The sequence below is a fragment of the Dromaius novaehollandiae genome, chromosome 1, assembly GCF_036370855.1.
Source record: "Dromaius novaehollandiae isolate bDroNov1 chromosome 1, bDroNov1.hap1, whole genome shotgun sequence".
Taxonomy (NCBI): Eukaryota; Metazoa; Chordata; class Aves; order Casuariiformes; family Dromaiidae; genus Dromaius; species Dromaius novaehollandiae.
This window is the reverse complement of record NC_088098.1, coordinates 112,467,114-112,488,559: the sequence shown is the minus strand read 5'-3', so window position 1 is coordinate 112,488,559 and position 21,446 is coordinate 112,467,114. Positions and strand designations below refer to the sequence as shown.

At 35.4% G+C, this 21,446-nt stretch overlaps 1 protein-coding gene across 2 annotated transcripts in view; it reads right to left on the bottom strand.

The window, feature by feature from the left end:
• The window catches only part of NCAM2 (neural cell adhesion molecule 2), a 321,358-nt gene that overhangs the window by 25,034 nt on the left and 274,878 nt on the right, over positions 1 to 21,446 (bottom strand). Inside the window, exon 16 of one of the 2 annotated variants that reach the window (XM_026108972.2) lies at positions 7,864 to 11,846. The exons of the other annotated variant lie outside the window; for it this stretch is intronic. Coding sequence (XP_025964757.2) covers positions 11,740 to 11,846 — 107 coding nt within the window. The 3' untranslated portion in view covers positions 7,864 to 11,739. Of the gene's footprint in view, positions 1 to 7,863; positions 11,847 to 21,446 lie in introns of those variants that run through there. 2 annotated transcript variants of the gene reach the window in all.

The following is a 21,446-nucleotide window of genomic DNA, read 5'->3' as shown; positions in this document are numbered from 1 at the left end:
CCCATTTGTTCATAGATTTGTTTTACAACCTTTGGGAAGTCTGCTTTTTTATTATTTCTGATACGTTTCCAAAAATTGCATCCACATTTCTCTCCCTTATCTCACACGCCCTGAAGAGTAACAAGAACACTAACTAATCCTGCAGTTGGGCATGGACTATGACTATCCTTTTTCTTTGTGGAGATAAGCAGAAATTCTCTTTGGGGAGATAAGTTCTGTATTAAAAGAGTATCCTGTGTTATGGTTTATTTTTAATATTAATGACACTATATTAATTTTTTTTAAGTTCACTTTTGGCTTGTTTCTATTCTTGTTTAAATTACTGTGACTTTGTACTGATCTACCTCTGCACCTGCAAAAGTCAGTTGTAATATAGTTATAGCCAACCACTGCAAAAATAGATTTAGGCCTATCTATCTTGACTGCTTTCAAAAAATCATATCCTAACGTATTTATGGTATCACGATAATGTGAAATCTTGCATTAATATCTTATGACATCAACAGAAATATAAACTTATTGACTAGATGAAATGTTAGTTATAGTGTATATAGCTTTTAAACCAACTTTGAAAAAAACTGTTATCAAAAAGTTTTGCTTTTAATTAAATTGCGATTAGCTTTACTGTGACAATTCTTAAATAACAATACAATAAATACATTATAAGCAACACTGATTTTAAATGGATTTTTTTAGTGTTCTATTATGTACCAAATGCACTCAAAATATTAGTTTCATTTTGTGCCTTACCACAATAATGCATTTATACATTATGTGCCTTCTTTTTCTAATTGAAAACACACTTAATTTACATGATATAAATTCAGATTTAATTTGAGTGAATCAGATTTTAAATTTTTTCTAGAAAGGTTTATTGTATACCTGTCTTAGGAATCTAACCCTGATGGTGCCTTTTAAAACGCTGATTGAAAAAAATGTGTAACTTCCCCAGTTCTGAATGAGTTTTAATTATAATTTGTCAAATATATGCTAGATTTAAAATAATATGCTTTTTATTATAAAAAGTGTGGCATAAAGAATATAATACACCTTGTCATGATATTGAAAGAAATTGCCAACTTAAAAAAAAAATCACTTTGTTCATCCACTCCTTCAAATATGTGGTTACCAATGCACAGTACTTGGGGAAATAAGATTACAAACCTTTCAGAACAGTAATAAAAAAATGAAGCAGGTTTCTATAAACATCATGGAAAGTTTTGGCAATTTTCAAGCCCTTATTTACTCAATCAGTTGTATTTCTAACTTTTAATAACATAATTGAACATTTTTGCACAAATCATCCTTCAAAGAATGCCAAAGAACACTGAAGAACTTCAGCAAGTAATTCAGAACTTCCCAGTGAGGAGAAAAAAAAATGGAAAAATGCAAGTTTGTGGACCCTCACATGTAAATTCTGAGGTTTTTTTAAGCAGTTTAGATCAGATACTCTCAAGGGAGTCAGGTCTAAAGAGTTTCTGAGGAGACCCACCATCTAAATGCATACACAGAGTGTACAGGTACACTTCATATAGAAAAAATTAAAGCTGTTGCTTCTGCACAAAGAGATAGGAACTTTACATGCAAAACTCCTATATTCAGATTGATGTTACACAAATGTAGGTCCTTTGATGTGACAGAATTTGCCCGTATGCTTGCACAATCCTGGTGTATAGATTCAACTGCTTGTGAAATAAAATAATTGCAAGTGGTATATGAAGTTCTCTTGAAAACCCCACCTTTGCTCCTTTCTGTGTCTTTCTTCCCTTCCCCTCTCCTTAGCAGGCATGGCCAAAGAATGACAGATGATTCTACATAGCCCTTAACCTTTTCCAGTTATTTACATTTGTACAGAAAAAAGCATTGATACAACACACTTCCCTGTGCTCATGGGGTAGCATCTGACACCTACATTTGAATGGGTGTGAATGACTGTGCAGGGGTATCATGCTTTGAATAGTTTCCTTCCTTTCACATAGCTCTGAAGCTGAAGTAGGAGCTACTACTCTGGAGCTCACCAGTTGAAAACCATGAGCTAGAGAAGGAATTTGAAAATGCCGCATTAGATGGTGGCAGAATAAAGAATCATCTTGTTTATCATCTTCTCAAACTGCCCTTTTGTACTATTGTACAGGCTGTCCAACCATCATGGTTATGTCTGCACTGACTACAGCTATCGTCTTTGACAGTACACCTGATCTGGAATCCTGCTTTGAATCAAAGGCTTCCAATATTTATATACGTATTCAAAACCCCTAAAAACAATAAAATACATACATCTTAAAAATAGTATCTATTGATGGGCACCCAAACAATCATAACACAGTACCAAAAAGTTAAACAGCTGTATAAATTTTCTACCATTAAAAACTATAAGGGTGGAAAGCCAAGACTACTGCCGGAATGAGCACCACCAACCTAAAGACCTCTGGAGAGAGAGAGAGAGAGAGAGAGAGAGAGAGAGAGAGAGAGAGAGAGAGAAGATACACATCCAAACAACATGCACAAGGATACATCATGAGAAGAGCAAAACCAACAGGATTTACCAGAAATGTAATTCTGAATGAATTCCACACAGGTAACATGTATGCATACTATGGGTCTACCCCAGATATATAAAGGTACACAAACATCCTAAGGGGTGTGTGCGTTGGGGGCAGGTATTGCAAATATTGAGTGGCCTGATCCTCATTTTAATCATTGCAATTATTCTTTTTTTTCCCAAGTGGTTTGAAGTACTTCCTTTTTTCTCTTTGGGGATGTAGGTACATTCAAATTTGTACATAATTAGTGGAAATCATTGGCAGCAGCTAAAAGAGTCATTCCCCTTTAATTATGTCTGATATCTGTATTTCACTGCCTTAGTGCTTCTCTGCATTTTCTTATATAGATAATGGATATCTAAATGTCTAAACTACAGGACTCACCCTTCTTTGCTCCTTATTTTCTACCAGGAAGTGTCAACAAGAGCTTTAAAGGGAGCTGTTGTGTGCTCCACCTGCTTTGCTGTGGGTGATCAGGATGCAAGCAAGGACTGTGTGACACAGCAAATCCCACAAGTTACAAGTACTCAGAACGGACTGTATCTTTGGTAGCACATGGGGATAGCACATACTCGGCTTTTACGGTGAAGCACCTAAACAGGATGGTAGGATGACAGCAGACTATATTTTAAGAAGAGGAGGAACTAATTCGTAGCTTTGTATAAGAGCTGTCCAGTACAAGCACTCCTGTCCCTTACTGAAGTAAAAACCATGGGAGGCAAATAGTAGCAAAGAAGCAATAACCCTCCTGCCCCCAACCCCCCAGTGATAAACAAGCTCCTACAATTTGGTTGACAGCCAGACTGCATGGGCTGCTTAATAAAAGCAATAAAAACAGCAATGAAAACAACAAAATCTGGCTTTTGAACCAGGTAAGTTCCCAGCGCCTACATGTCTCCCCTCAGATGAAATTTTTTTAAAAAAAATAGAACTGCAGCATCAACTTTTAAACAGTTATGATTGCTTGCACAAGCATTTATTGCAGGAACATATGCGAAAGAGACCAAGACAATAAGTAATGATCTTTTTGATCCAATTCCTTAATACAAAAGATGATAACAAGACTAGAGTCAACATTAAATTTAATCCTTTTTTTTCTCCCTCAGTGATTTTTTCCTTTTTCCTTTCTCTTAGAACAGATACTGCTGAAAGTACTAGCACATGAGGATATGTACCTTGCACTGCACAACTGAGTAACTTTATTCTGACAGCTATGCTTTAGACACAGCTTTTAAAAAAAAAAAAAAACAGGACAGCATTATTGAGCCTGATGTAATTAACTACCTAAAGTGAAGGCTCCCTCTAACTTCCTTTCTGTCCTTAAGTGACATATTTTCCATCTCTGATAAAACTAATAATCAGTTAGTTCACTACTAATGACTCTGAACATGAGCCCGACCACAATGGAGTTTCTTGCACTCATTTTCCTAAGCTGCAAGTGCCAACAAAGCACCCGCTGCACTGCCAGGCACCGCCACTGGGCAGAGATGGCCATGCACAGGCCACAGAGCCTGCAGTGGAACAAAGATTAGCAATTTTAGAGATGTGCATGCTCCAAAAGGTGCTTTCAGCTATGCTATGCTTTTTTGATACTTTTTTGAGCAGTAGAACTCTTTTTTCCTGTTGCAAAGACAAGTTTTCTGAAATGACTTTTGCCTTTACATTTTAAAGGAAGATTTCTTTTATAATGAGCCTTTCTGTCTACTAAGATTTGAGTTCTCATTTCCGCTAATGGCCCTTTACAGCATCTTTCACATGCAGGTGTCTTATACGAGATGTAAATGAAACAACCAAACAAAACAAATGTTGTAGTATAAATGGGAACAGCAACTTGACTGTTCCCTTCAAGGAAGCCCTGTCCATGTCCCATGAGGGATAAGAAAGGAAAGAAAAGGCGGCTGTGTTAACTGGAAAACATGTACTGAGTTACAAGTTGAAAATATTCTTTAGAGTTGTGGTTTATTAATTATTTTAAAATTACTCCCTAGCATCATCAAACTATCTCCAAGAAGCCTCAGAAGAATTTCAAATGTGATGAGGACTTATCAGGTAGCTAAAGCCTCTTCTTTCATGTAGCAACTCAGAAACTAAAGTAAATATTTTTTTCACCACTGCCTGCTTCTATGGGAAGCCCCAGAGAAAACAGGATAAAAATCCCAGCTCTTGCTGTGCAAGCATCATCCATACAAGGCCAAGAAGAAGAAGAAAAAAAAAAAAGTTTCAGGACAAGCTGTTTACAAATCAAGCCTGCTGATCAATACTTACTTTCCCCAGTATTTTTGGGACAGGAAAACCAATGACAGAAGAGGGGGAAAAGGGGAGGGAAGACCCAAAACCAAAGAAGCCACAATTTACATCCACTGCTGCAACGCTTTCTGCTTTTTAACCAGGAAACTAAAGGGGAGGGCAGAGACAGCCCCGACCTCCTGCGTATTGAGGGAAAAAGGCTGTCCAATTCAGGCAGCTCAGTGGAGAGTTGTGTCATCAGCTCTTCGCCCAAGTTGTTAGAAGGCCTTGGGGAAATGACTGTGTCCCAGTTCCCTCAATTCAAATTGACAGCAGATTTACTGAATATATCTCTTGGAGGAGTTTATAAGAACATGTGAAGATTAATTAAGATTGACATGTGTATTGCAAGCATACAGCTGTATGTGCTCCAAATACTGTTATTATATTATTTTTATTGTGTTAATTGGGGAATTCAAAAATCACACTGTGCGTGTACCACAGAGATCCAAGAGATTTTTGCAGCTTTATACTGGCTGACAGCCATAACCAGAGTAGCATAGTCAAGAGGCCTGAAAAAAGCTGAACTGCATTGGGATTCTATTTGGACTGATAACAGTTCGGGCTTGACAGCACTTTCTTTTAGCTCTTGATGACGGAGGCAAATGCAAACACCAAAGTTCTGAGCTCAGTAGTACTACATGGAATAATACTTTAAATGCGTAACTATTACATAGCATTAGCTATACAAAAAGAAGTTAATTATTATGAGTGCTGCTAGTATGGGGTGCTTTTTTTTTTTTTTTTTTCTTTTACTTGAAATAGTTACATTGGTACAATTACAAGTGGCAACACAGTTGTATTTGGTAGAGATGTCATGTACCAATATGGTTTTTCCTAGTATAAAAACACCTGCTTTTTAGAACGTAATTGTTTCAAGAAGTCAGACTAAATCAGTAAGGATCAAGTACCCAGCCTGTGTATTTATACAGACATTTTACATACTTGCTCTATTGGTAGACTGAGCACCACCTAACATGAACCTAAATAAAAACTGAGGAATTTAAATTAACGATTTTGTTTTCCAAAAAGTTTCTTCACTATCAGATGAAATGTTGGAGTTAACAGCCAAAACAAGAATATTGATACAAGGTTCAAAAATCTCTTCAGTTACATGATACATAATGTAGATAATACAAAAAATACACAAGGAAAAGAGGGATCATCAGTAATAAAGAAGAGACAGAGATGCTTTAAGTCAATTTTCTTTATTATGAAAATGAAGACAAAGGTTGCATAAAATAAAATGAACTTTGAACAACAGATGAAAGACATGCACACAGTTACATACATTTCTTGACATCATGTTTGGATAGGTGCTGAGGGACATTACATTAACACCATGCACACATTCTGCAGGGAGAAAGCTGTGAGATGACAGTAAGTACTGCATGCTTGAAGAAATCAGTGAAACAAGATGGCAGTGAAACATGAATAAGATGGGAGAAAAAAGTTATTGCTTCATAAATTAAAACCTATTATTTTAAATCCAGAATTCTTTTTTGCTTTTAAAAACAGAAGATTATAGAAACTGTAGGGCTTACAATATTGTTCACAGAAGTAGGGTTTTTTTTATACATTGTATATAACATTTTCAAATGTAATTGTGCTGGAAACATACACCAGGTAAGGTTTACTTTGCTTGTATTACAGCTCATTTAACAGGTATCATAATTAAAGTTATATGAAAATAACACGTTCACGGGAAGTTGCCTCTACAAAAGTAGTGGACATGTAAAATAAAGATTCAGAACTATTAATATTAATATCATACTATGTAATGTGACCATGATGACAATTATAACTCCTACAGTTTCTCAGGATTTTAGACAATATGAAAGTAATAAACACAGCTGCTTGACCTACTGCTGGGAAAATATTTATACTTAATGTAACTCCCAAGCTACAATCACTTGCCCATATGCTTAAGTTTAATCTTATAGCCCTACTGTCTGTACCACGGTGACACAATATGAAAGTCAGACACTCATGTTAGCATTTTCAATTTACCATATGCTAAATGCCAATTAATAATCTCCTGTAGAGCTCCCAAATGTTGATGAGTTCTCACTGACACACAGCATCAGATCTATAAAGTGCTATCCTTCAAAAGTAAAGAGCAATAACTGATATCGCTCACTTGCTAATATATATAAATATAGTTTGCTACCTCAAGGATCTACTCCTGTGTCTTAAATCCTTCTTAATAACATAAGCATCTCTTGCAGACTAGCACAATACCCTTAATATATTGATTTTGTTTTTCAATTTATGAAAATAAACCATCTTCTCTATAAAAACTTACAAGGTGCACCTTAACTGAGATGTGAAATCAAAATTCTATGGAGAAAACAGGATTTCTATAGAAGCACATCAATGGAAGTAGCAATTGTTGAGCTATTAATTAAAAACGGAAATAAATGTCATAGGCAGTACAAAGGAATGTTGTTATGGTGAAGTATTTATTGCTATATGAATCATGCAACTTCCAGTAAGGTCAAATACACAGGATATATGTATTTCATAGCAAATTTACATATACAAAATTGCACTTCTAACAAAGATAAATTACTACTATTATGATTTATGACAACACTCTAAGTTCAGGTAGTATTTCTAAACAGGCAGACTTGGAAGATTTTCTACAACTGATAGTTGATCCCGGTGACATTACTACGGCTTGCTATTGGCATTAGAGGGAATAGGATTTTCCCTGTATGTTTCCGTCACAGATATTTTAAAACCAGTATGTGTGTATTAAAGGAAAACTAAAGATTCCTTATACACCTGAAGAAACGGGATGGATGAAGTACAATGAAGTATGCTCAAATGAAATCTAGACGTAGCAGAGGTTTCGGCAAGACCATTATAGACACCAGAAGCTACATTTGCCATAGTATTGTTCAAACTGCTTCCTGAAAGTTAGAATTTTTCCCTTTCCCACCAAAATCCTAAATATACAAGAAATTCAAAATCATACTGGACAATGGGTAGAAGATTGGATACTGTTACTAAAAAAAAAAAAAAAAAAAAAAAAAAAAAAAAAAAAATTCACACATTGTATGTGTGTCTCCATTACCTCTCTTAAAAATATAATATTGTTTTGACAGACCTTTTAATTACATAGTTTCACATTTGGATATACACGTGAGTGGAGCTATAGACTTGGTGCATGAAGTTTGCATGCTAGAAACATAATAGATAATGAGGTCCATGAATTTATTTCTAACTCCAGTTTGTTTATTTACATACTGAATATTGGTCATACCATTATGTCTTTAATAGAACTACTATATTTTTAAATATCTATTTTTCATATACACATCATAAATTTTACATCAGTGTTTGGCCCTATACTTCCATCACAACATTAAAATGGAATGTTACTTTACTGTATAGTAATAGTAGGTTTTGCATATCCTATAGGACCACACAGATAGACACATTTTATTTCCAACTTATGCATTATATGCATCTTTTTCCGGGCAATATGTCTGCTATTTATCTAGACAGCATATTCTAATAACCCTACTGTAATAAATAAAGGATCACATTTGAAGTTGTATGATGTAAATCATTTGACTCATGAATAATTTCTAAATGGTAGGAAGTTGTCAAAACTCAGGAAACAAGACAGACAACAAGTAAAATCAGATTAGGAAAGAACTCAGCCTTACACTTAAAAGGTTGTATATCAAAACATTTTTTAAAATACTGTTCCTTTGAGATATACTGCTGTATTACAGAGTAATCATTACCATGTTTTAAATTTCTGTGCCATCAATTTGGATTTAAGGCATAAGTTCAGTGTAGAACATTTTAGGAGTTCAGTCTTACAGACAGTTGAAAATTAGCATTTCAAAATATGTGACAATGTTGAAAAATGGTAACATCTTACATTGTCAATCATAAAAGCTAAAATCCCTTTTACAATTACTACATTTAAAGGACAAATTTACTTAACTAACATTTAAGTACTAATGACAGCAGAATATCAAATTCAATTTGTGAAGATATATTTATCATTTTAATACAGTTCAAACTACAATTTAAAAGCTGCTGAGTCTATATCTACCAATTATAATTTAATTTGGAAGTGTCTCTTTTCATTTCTTCTCCTTTCTTGTCTGTAGGAAGACAAGATTTTTTTTTTTTTTTTTAAGATCTTCTTTATCTTCCTACAGACTGTATAAAATACTGTACAATAGCCTTGTTCTCACTACTCTTAAAGATAGAATTATGAAATGTTTTTAAAGAGAAATACAAACACAAGTGTATCAGTTACTCATCTAAAAAGATATGTGAGAACCCAAGGACCTTATTTTCCTTTTCTTTCTCATTACAGTGGTTTAGGGACATTGCCCAGAAATGCCTGGCACTACCGTCACAGAATCTCCATGATATGGCCTTAATTCATCCTCTTTGGTCTCTGATCATAGGATAGGGCCAGGAGAAAAGGAACATATTCAAAATACCCGATAACCTCAAAACACATAAAGCAGAAGAATATAAGTTAGAGCAGACATAAAATTTCTCACAATTAACACGGGAAACTGACATAGTCTCCAGCTGAACCTGCTATCTGGTGGAAAACAGAGATGTGATCAAAATTTGTCTCTTTGTCCCACTGATATGGTGGCAGTGAGCATAAAGAACTTTAATAAAAGCAAACTTGTCTCTCATGATGTAAGTTTAGCTTCTTTAAAATTTCTCAAAACTTTTCGTTAGCCCTTTCAGTGTCTATTTGGACAGTTCAGAGTTGGTCAATCTCTGTTCCCTGATCCTATATCATACATCACCCTGCAACATCAGAATGATTTGATAAGATAATAGACTTATAACTGATAAAGAGTACTTAAAACATTTAACAAGAATAGGTGTATGATCTGGAAATTTGCATTTTCCTATTTATTTGCATACCTGCTTTTAGTTGTCTGCTGTCTCGTTTTATTAGAAAAGTAAGAACAGAGACAAATAAATGATATGCAAAATAGATAATAAAAAGTTTATTAGAAGAGCTTCATGGCTGTAAATTTTAGGAATCAGGAAAAGAGTGCAAAATAAGACAACACCAAAACTGGGTTATCTATGCAACCTTAACAAGACTTTATTGTGTGTTTCATGCCATGAGGCCATTTCAGTTTTATCCAAGACCTTTCTTTACCCAGTTACTGGTGCTTACTCGCTGTGATTGTATCAATAATTTGTTTTTCTTCACTTGTCTATAGGTCCAATAAGTACTTAAGCATATTCTTAACATTAAGCAAATAAATAAATAGCGTTTGTTACGAGAGTAACAGCTACAAAATTAAAGTAGTAGTCTATGTCAGTAGTCAAAAGTTCAAGTCAATGGCATTGGTTGAGTTATGGACATATAACATAGTGGAAAGGGCCATGGATGAAACAGTGGCCCCACTTAACTCAGTGAGATTTTTCCCCACAGATCACGAGGAAACCAAGATTTTTAGCATGGCATTTTCCTGAATTTAAGCTATTTCTTTGTGCTAAATATGTAAGTTAATGAAGATTGTCCTTCTGTCAACATATTAAAAGTCTTCCAATTTTTACACACACACGCTTTGAAAATATCTTACATGCAACATGGCAGTCATTTTAGAAAACTCACTCAATCTCTTGTGGATGGGAAGAGGTTGTATTAGTGATATTTAAAAATGAAGACTTCCAAGAATAAATTGAAACTGACAGAACTGACTATAGCCACTGTATTTAAGAAATGAGAATATCCCTTTAACTGATCCAGAAAAACTAAAATTTGACAAATCATTTTGGAGTTATAAGCTAATGGTAATAAACCTCAAAACAAATGAGCTGTAAGAAAAAAGCCACTCAACATATTGTGCATGTTTGCATCTATTAGATTTTGTAACAATTTGAAGGGAAGCACCCTAAAATAAAACTTTAATTCTGCCTTAGCTCTGAAGTGTACTGCTTTCTTGGGTTATTCTGTACACAACAGAGAAGTCAACTATATAAACTTAGGCCCCAATACGGAAATCAAATATATGCAGGTTAAAAAAAAAAGCTATGTGGATTTTCACTAAAAAGAACAACTTTTTCTGAGGCTTTGTACCCATTGCTCTAATTGCACAGTTTGAAAGCTATTCTTTTAGCATGTAAAATATAACCAACTCCATTTCCTGTAGTTTATTAAAGTTCAAAATAATGCCCCTGGAGAGTCAGGGCCAACAAATGCCATGAAATGGAACATGGCACTGCACCATTTCCAAGAGGCAAGTCTGGAGGGCAGTACATGAGAGACCTATTTTGTGTGTTAAGTCACGGCTGCAGAGAGGCACACAGCAAATACATGGAGTTAGCTAAAGCAATTCACAGATCGTATGGTAGGGAAGAAATGTTTGTTAAAAACCACTAGATAGTATAAAATGTTTCTATATGAAATAAAAAGGCTTTTTTTTTTTTTTAAAGAAAGTATTTCACAAAAAGAGTTAATATAAGCACAACTCTGGGAAGTGATTAATACAGAATTGAAATGCTATCATGAGAGATTGATTCATGGTGTGTCTGGAAAACTATGCTACTCACCAAAACATATACAAGCCTATGCATAGGTTTTTTATAACCAAAATATGGATGAGAAAATAGAATCAAATCAAGTAAGTTATTCTCTGAATTCTGCCACACAGAACAGCCAAGCATAATCTGCAGAATTTGTCACACAAGGTCATACAAACCCACACAGGGCTCCCAAAAAGCCACTTGAAGAATTTTTCATGCAGTGACTGAAGTAATTACACCTTAATTAGAAGTGGAAACTTTAGAAGAGTTCTAGAAAAGTATAATTTTTAATCCAGGCCTGTGTTTATTTTTCCCTAAATACAAAATTCACAGGGGAAAGGAAGAAAACATATTGCTTGCCTTATCAACACCATCAAAACATGCACCAGAAACTTATGACTACAATGAAAGAGAAACCAGCAGCAGTCAGCTGCAAGGACTGGCCTCCATTTTCACGTCTAGTGGCTTCACAGCATTTATCTGTGTGGATGAGAATTGTTACAGAAAATCAAGAGTGTGAGAAAGAAGTACATTTGAGGAAAAAAAGTGAAACAATTGATAAAACATGAAGAATAAAGTATTAAAAGGAAAAAAGGGACAGTGGGAAAGAAAAAAAAAAGAGAAAAAATAATTAATGCAATATTTACATTATGCCAAAGACAATCACTTGAAAAACATCACTCTACTAAAAACATCAAATTAACCTTAAAATGTGGATGAAATTCTAACCATTAAAATATTTTGGAGTTGCAGAATGACAAACCTGAATAAAAAAGTTTTCAAACCACAAAAAAAGCATACCTTAATAGTAGCAACATAGTTTTCCACAGTAACCAATGCAGTAAACTCTTTGGTCTAACTACAATTCACTTAAGTACTTAACCTGAAGCATGTGATCAATCTCATTAATCAAATGCTCGTCAAATCAGAAGCAGCATTGCTATCACAGATAATACCAGTTTAAGTAGCCCACACCTCACTGGCAAAGGTTAAAACTAACCTAAAAGTTAACGAGTAAATTACAGATAATTTCAACACAGATCAGCTCCCCAGTACTCTTCACTGCAAAGACCCATAAAGCACTGCTTCAGCAGCTGAGAAGACATCTTAAGGGCTGGAATAAGCAGGTCATGCTGAAGACAGTACTGAAAAAAATGTGCTTCATTTAGTCATAAGTCCATGAATTGTAAGTTTAGAAGAGGCAAAACTGGAAAGAATACATGGCAGAGGACCTGCAAATATTTTGACCTATTCCCAGGAAAGCTTGTGGTCTGGTTTTGGAGAATATTTGTGGAAAGAGAAACGACATATGCAAATAAATACAGGACATATATAAAGGAAATAAACAAATAGAAATGTACTAATAGGAGTAGTACAGTAAGTTTTGTAGGAAGAGGTGATATCTCTGATTAGACCAGCTGATTTAGCTAGAAGTCAATAGTTTCCCCTCAGATCTGAGAACATTCAGCCAAGTCAAACCTAAACATAGGCTTTCACAAGTCTTTTCCTGCTGGAGGCTCTAGGAACTCAGGACACTACCATGCAACACCAGTAAGAAAGAGTGGATATTTCAAGCAACCACAAACACCAATTCATAGGCTAAAACAAGAAACTGTAAAAAATCATATAAAAAGATAGTTTCATTCATGAAAGACAGTCCACTGTCAAAGCTGGTCTTAATAATATGGACATAAGTTTCCTTGAAATATGGATGACCAATGCATCCAGCACAGGCAATTGGATAATTATTTACATATTGACTATAATACTAGGGTGACTACAATATAAAGGGTTTTTTTTCAAAATATGCAACTCCTTAGACATTCAAGTCATCACCGTGTATCTGGTTAGTATCCAGTGCAATGTTTGAAGATTGCATATATATTTTCTTCTAACATTTCTGTTGAATACTTACTTTTTGGCAGAAAATATAGTCACACTTATGCAACATAGTGTATGTTTAAAAATCTTGATCTCCTCACCTGGATAGTAATATTTTTTACCTTCAGTGAGTGACACAGTAATTATATGGATTGTGATTAATATCAGTGTTAGGCTACTGTTTCCAAAGAGACTTCAAAAAAAATTGAAATGCAGAAAACTTTGTGCAGTATAAATAATAATCTTGGTTATATCTATATCTAATTGCTAAAAAGGTGAATTTAAAGAAATTGTAAAGGAAGCAGAAGAAAACTCTTACAAAACACCCAATTTCATTCAAATTGCTTTGTGTCAGTCTCTTAGTTATTTAAGCCTTAATAGAATTTATTTAGGATTAGAATCAGGGTAGAGAACCACTTGTTACATCTTACACAAATGTATTAGGGTAAGAAAATAGTAGTGGGAAAATCTTCAACACAGTCTACTAATACAGCTTTTTTATATTTTTAGAGAATATATTTAATGATTTCATCTTTAATGGGCACTTGAATTTTTTTAAGTTATAAAGCAACGTAATGCTAGCAATTATCTCTAATATAACAAATTATCTAGGTGAGAGTTACATACTTGTAAAGTGTGACTTAACATTTCAATATTCAACATCTAAGATAATTTTCTTTTTTTTCGTAGCATTAAAAAGATAAGCAAACTTTAATTCACAAGGTAAAAAAATGAATTCAATTCCTTTTGAAGTAGGAGTTCTGTGAATACAGAGTAACTCTTTAACTATTATCTGCTTTTTCTAATGTTCCAGTGGTGCTTCTCTAGTATTCAATGGTGGCTAATTGCTGTGGTAGCTGTACTAGAAGAATGAAGTTTTATCAAAAATAAGCAGTTTTTATGATTTTCTTTGCTTATGAACATCCACTTGTACTGATAGTGTATGGCTTTTTGTCACTGATTTATATCAAATACGTTCAACCAATGTTTGTAAGTGATTTCTAGTCCTTTTCATGTAAAAGCCATTGGAGTCTGCAGGAAATGGAGCAAACACAGCTATTTTTAGCCTACAGCAAGAACATGCCATACCAGCTAAAACAATGTTCATCTCCTGGACTTAATGAAGAACAGTTCTTACTCACTGTACTTCTAGTATTGGTCTGTAAAACACAGCAAACAGATTTTGAGGGGGCTATCATCTCACTGCCATTTTGAATATTAATTTCCCTGATGATACATATTGTTGGGATTCCTATCAACAGCAGCTATTCTCAAAGCACAAGACCTCAAAGACACATTTAATCGCTACTCTCTGCCCTCTACTTAACTTTGGTTAGTAAAGAACATTTCTTCAAAAACAGCAAAACATACTGAAGACTGCTTCAGATTTTTAGCTCAGAAATATGATCTGAACATTTTTTCACATCTTCCTTTACCAGCTTCTGGCTTTGGAATAACCGTAACCTTCAACCTATGAGAATATGACTGCAGGTAAATTCACAAGTGTAATGCTGCAGCTCTTCCTTGCCTTGGGAGTAAGATCAGAGCTGCGAGGAGACTAATATCCTCAATGCTTTTTTTGCCTATTTTTGCTTTTTGCCTATTATACTTTGTTCTTCCTCTGGATTTGATGAAAAATAAACTAGACAAAGCTGCAGAGGCTTCTCAGATAGACCAATGAATCTTTCAATTTTGGGTATCACACAAACCCAGTGGAACAGGATACAAAAAATATATACCTGGTGCCTATGCTCGAAAGAACAAGATTTTAGACTTTGATATTTTGGCACTTATTAAAATATGTCTACATTCAAACACACACAAACAAAAGATTTTGGTGTATTTTAAATAAATGGAAAATTCAAAGATTATTAAAGACTCCAGATTATTAAAGATCCAAAGATTATTAAGAGGTTTATATTTCCATTTTAAAATTTTTACCCCAATTCATTTACAGATAATATCAATGCTGTATTGAAAAAGATCTATTATTCATGTAAAATAAAATAACTGACTTTCTACTTTAAGAGCAAAACATATCCAGACTACAGTTGTGGAACTCCATCAAGCATTGAAATAGTTTTTTGTTTAAGAAATTGGGGATCATAAGTTCCTAGTAAGAGACTAAGGGGCAGAGTTGCAAATGAAAGTGAATCACTTGGCAGCTGATCTGCAGGAACTGCTACAATACATCAGTAATGTGCAAGTGATCACCTCTCTTGGAGAAGTTTGCCACTTAAGAAAGGAACCTAGATAAATATTTACTTCACAGGTATTGAAGAAATTTCTTCTCAGCTATTTTCCACTGGATGATATCAGCTTATCTATAAATAAAATCCCTCACTGCATGTTAATAACTTGGCATCAGGGACCATCCTATCCAGTAGTAGATGATATATAAACCTCAACTATCTTTATAAGAGGAATATTATATAAAAGAGATAACCAATCTGGTCTTAAAAATTCTTATTCTTAGAATGGAAATTTTACCTTCGTAAAGATCTTCAAGCTCCTTCTGCACTTTTCTTTTTCTCTCTTGGTTTCAGTTTATTGTTGGTATCTAAGCCGGTGCAAGGTCCAAAGGTAGTTTTAACTGTTCTTTCCCAAGTAAATCTGATTGAGGTAAACTTCTAAAACAGTATTTTTCATACTGGGATACAATTTTGCTTCTATCCTCAGTTACCTATTTAAAGAAAGCTTATAGGGATGTACTATTATTGAAGCCTCTATTCTCTTGCAAATTTAGTGAAATTGTCAACCAGATTCAAAAGTTGCCAAAAGCCACACAGGCAAATTGATGGATGTTTGTGCAGGTGTGCATATTTACATCCATGCACAGGCAGTGTGGTCACAATAAGCCTTAAGTTGAAAATCAGGCTAAAATGGTTTTCCTGAAGAACTGATACACAATATAGTTCTACAGGCTTTTTCTGGAGATTTAAACAGGCAACTGAAAAGCTGCAAGTAATGACTTTTAGCAGATGTAGCTACTGGCAGCTTTTTAAGCCTAGTTCCATAGAAAGAGACTATGGAAGAAAAAGAACTACTTCTCACTCCAATCCTCTTAATCTAACTTCTCCTCATGCAACATGTATTTCCCCAGATATAAGAATAAGTAGTAGAAGCCAATTGTTGACATTACCCCTTAGCTACCTGTAAGTCTTAGACTGTGGCTCCGTTCTGAAATAACAGTCATGTGAAGGATCTCCTCTTCAAGTGTGCTATGTATGGTCACTACTGACTGATTTTGGTTGCTGGCAATTCTGCAAAATCCTCTAAAGGATATACCTACCTTGTTCCTTGTTCTTTACCTACAGAACTGTTAACCAAAGTTCAACAACCAGGCAGACAGTTTATACCTGCAAAGGCACATGGGTTACTGACTGTGTACTAAGGCAAAAAATTCCACAAATGTAACCGAAAATCCAGCTTGGCCTGAAGAATGTACGTTGTTGTTAATGATGCGAAAGCAAGGAAGGAAGAAATTTGGCTTGGTTTTACAGGAACAAGGGCTGTAAATGGAAACTTATTAAATAAACATGGCAGGGGTATCACTGACCCAAAAAAGCCACATTCCAGGATGAGGAGTTTCCATAAAACCCATCAGCCCTTCTGCTAAAATGAAAACAGGTCAAGGAGTAAATTGAAATAATATAATTACATTCTCCCCTTTCCTGATTTATTTTAATATTTTGCCTCCATATGTTTCTATTTCCTGAACCTTCCTGTAGGCTGAAGTTGTGTGTTGCTGTGACACGATTCTGGTGATGGGCTGGTGATCACTATTAGATAACCAGCAAGCAGTTAACAAAGCATTGTGTCTGTCTCTGCATCTCTGTCTTCTATTGGGCCACTATTTTTGTTGCATGAATTATTTAGTGAGATAATAAGATATGGTCATCGATTTTATGCTGTTATTACTAATTATGTTATCAAGAAGGCACATCTTGGAGGTTGTTGAAGAAAAATGGGTGATTTCAGCAGAGACCACCAAAAGTAGAAGCACAGGATGACAGCCAAGGTCTTAGAAGTGCAAGTACAAGACAACAGAGGCCCCGCAGCTACAGGCACAAATCACAAATGGTGACTACTGGTCACCAAGGCAATGCAACCTTGGGATTTGTGTAAAACTGATTTTTAGCAATAACGCAGAGAACAAAGAACAAGTATTCAACATACATAAAACATACCATATATAATAAAATCTGGCTATAACTTGGAATTTGTGAACCATTGAAGAAAGAGTGCAAAAGCAGACTGTGTTAGAAAACATATAAAACCAGACTGCAGTGGACCAAAGAGTGAGGAGGAAGAAATCCCCACAAGCAACATCATACTCCTCCCTGTGAAGGATGTGGGATGCTGATGACTCACTGTAACAATAGACTGGGAGGATAAGCATAACACAGGGGAAAGGGTAGATACTAGAAAGTTTTTGTATATTAGCATTACTTGTATCATTGCTGGGAATGAGCTGTAACTGAAACTAAGGACAAACAAATTCTTGGAGCTATATAATGTAAGTTTCCTCACATAAATGGCACATCATAGTTGCTCTGGCACCCTCACCTTCAGGCTTGGTTGTAATTAGTTAAAATATAATTCCAAATAGATCTGAAATTATTTGAAATCTAAGCAAAATGCCTCAAAGGACACAAGAACTATTCTGATCTGAAGTTTATTTATAGTTATCGTAAGTCAAGAAGTGTTATATGTCTTTGCAGTGTGGTACACATGAACAACAGTGAAACAGGCTACATTTTGGCTTCTCCTAGCTGATGCATGGCCAGGGTCAAGTGCATCCTTCTGGAGAAAGGGGAGGTTGTGCCCTCCTTCAGAGCAATGGAGGATCCACGGGGTGTCGAACCACAGAACACGGGATGGGGCAGGGCTGGAGGAATGAGGGTGACAAGGAGAGTGCCCGCAGCAGCAGAGGCTGCTATGTGGTGGCAGGATGTGACAGAAAGAGAAACCTTCCCCAGTGACCCAGATGGGCCCATATGGAATTTATTTCAACACAAGAAGTCACTGAATTGCTGGACTGAAAAAATAATGAAAAGGATCTGCTCTGAGAGAACATCATGGTTTTGAGGGAGAGTTTTATTTCTGTTTTCCTCTACTTAGCCATTCTCAGTTTTCTCTGGATTCAAAGGTTCATTATCCTAGTTTATATTCTTCTAAGACACTGGCTATAGGGTTCAAAAGCCCTTTTTGGTATATTGGAATACTCATGTCATAAGAAACAGGTACAGGCAAATCCACCTCTGAACCTCTGCCTGAATCAGCTTCCTGGCACATTGGGGTTTTAAATTTTATCCTTCTTAGCAAGGGAACTTAGGTAAACTGCTTGATTTTTCATGTTTTAATGGCTTCGTGTCCATTAGAAAGAGTTTTATATCCATTTTATCCCCAAATTGATAACCTACACATGATTTTTTTTCAAGGCTGGAAGAAACATCTCAGTGATGTCTTGGATATAGACTAAAGGCATGGTGGCAGTGTTCATACCAATGTCACTTTCCTAATTTTGTTTCTTCATTCATTTATTCATACACACACACACACACACACACACACACACACACACACACGCATGCACACACACAAATAAATACCCACACAAACTCAAATACATATATATCCATACATACCATAGCACTGATATAACATAATTATTTTTCCTTTTCATTCCCTTTGACACAAACCTTTGGAAATCCTAAAGCTGCCATTTTTAGCAAAAATGACTGATAAAAAGTATGTTTGGCATGAATGGATTCATCTTTGCTACTGTACAGCACAAGGTGATGATAACAGAAGACAGAATATATTAGATTGTCCATCTTTGCCTATCAGTGTATGACTTTAAGCATCAATGACAGACATTCATTGGAAAAAAAGCGTAAATGAGATGCTCAGCACTGTATCAAGTGAAATTCATGGGGTTCATAAGGTATGCACTACAGATTCACACTTATCTAGTGATGTTAATAAAAAGATATTAACAGTGCATGCAGTACTGGCAGTTAAAAAAAAATAAAACCAATAGAGCAAAGTGAGAAAACAGGTTAACTTCTTATTCTTATTATCTCCAATCTCTTCTCTCATTTTTCCAGTATTTATATTGGGACATTAATTTATAATGAAGAAAACAAAACTTAAAAAAAAAGAAACGTATTTTTTAATGTATCTATTGGCCTTTCAGAGAAACAGCACTGATTGGATAAGAGTCTTTGGAAGACTGCACTTATATAGTTCTTCTGCCACTAACTCCTGAAAATATATATAAAACTTGCATGAAGTATTCTCTTTTAACATCTTCCTTTGTATCTTCCTTCAAGATTCATTTAATCTAAAACTGTAGATGTGTTTTTAGGTTGCAATAGTAATGACCTAGACTGACGGCTAAGATTTGGAAATTTCTGTACCAGCCGTACAGTACAAAAAGCCAGGATCTCTATTTCCACACTACTGAGAGGGATGAAATGGACCCATACCAATGGCCTGTGGTGTCAGCTCCTGGAGCTGATGGACTTCTGCTGTTCGCAGTGACACCTAATCTCAGAGGGTTTGTTACGGCGGAGCCAAATCAGATCCTTTGAAATATCATTTTCTCCCACAAGACTAGAAGAACCAAACACTAAAGAACGAAATTTGCTAAAATATCACAAATCAGTACTTAAAATCTGATACAGACATCAGCAACAGAAAAGCACATTGATGTTAGAGACGCACATGCCTGCAAGTACTGCAGACAGACATTCTGGTGGGATATTGGAAAGTATTAAACACTATATTTAAAAGTATGCCTCTCTTTCTTCAAAACAGGATTCTTAAGCTTAAATACATGCTCATGCACCTAAGTAAATGGTGAAATACAAAGATGTAATTGCTGACTGCAAAAAATAACTGAAAAAAGTAGGAAGTAAAACTTTATATGTATATATATATGTGCATATATATATATATACACACACACACACAAACACACACACACACATACACATTATCTAAGTCAAAGTGTCTTAACTTGGTCTATTTGCTGAGTATTTCTCAAAGTCAGTGCAAGGATCTATTGGTAAACACTTCTGAAAACCAGGACACTTATTAGGCAGTCTAATAAATTCTTAGGAAGTAACTCACCAATTTGAATGAGTCAGTGAATGGAGACAGTATTAGAGGCCTAGGAACAGAAATTAAAAAAGCCAGTACTTCTATTTTGTAGCTTCTGGGGCCAACTATGTAAAAATCTAAAGGAGTGTCTGAATCATTTATACACCTCACGGATGTAGCTTAAGTCTTCTTGCTAGACCTAAGACTGGAAGATAATCACATGGTCTTACAAAATGTGACTGCCAGACAGGTACTCACTGGCACCTCCCTAACAATTAGAAGATGTGGGTTCTGTGCCCACAGGAGGTTGGGCACTCACAGAGAGTACTGGCTTCCAGTCTCTGCCCTCCAGGATTGCTACTTACGCATTATATCCAGGCCCTTGAAAGCATAACTGGACTTCTTGAGCAGGAATCAGAATCAAAGTCTCATTTCTTGTGGTAACTCCCACTTCCCTGGTAAGCCCCCATCAAAGGGCTACAAAGACAGTATGCTTGCCTCTGTCTCTCTCCAGCTCTCTGACTGATTATATTAGCTTGTACACTTATTCACCATAATAGTATAGTAGGAATAGCCACCCATCATTATAGTCATGGGATCCCAATACTCTCTTGGGAGAAGCAACACCCTTGAGATTGGGTCCGTAGTATCTACAGATACCTTGTTTCTGAATGGCATTAAGAGGAAGATGGAAACACTCAGCTCAGCCAAAGCGGCATCACCCTGCGCATGTACAGATGAAAAGCTTCAGGAGTCTTAGAAACTTTTGTAATAATCACTTAGGAATGATTAGGAACAGCGTCTCAGTCATCACAAACAGCTAAGTTTGTGAGCACAGGTCAGGTGATGCCGATTTCATCCTAAAGTCTATCTAATTACACTATTGTCACCTATGTCTGTCTTCAGACCTAGCTGCAAACGCTCAAGCTTCAAAGCAGATAAACAGGACATTTGAGTTGGCTTACTGATATCAGAAAGTGTTAATCTGCTTAAAAGTAAGCATTTTACATATATTACCAAGTTTTCAAAGTGTAGATTTCCACTCTTGCAGTAATGTAATATATGTTATTACTATATGCAATAGTAATT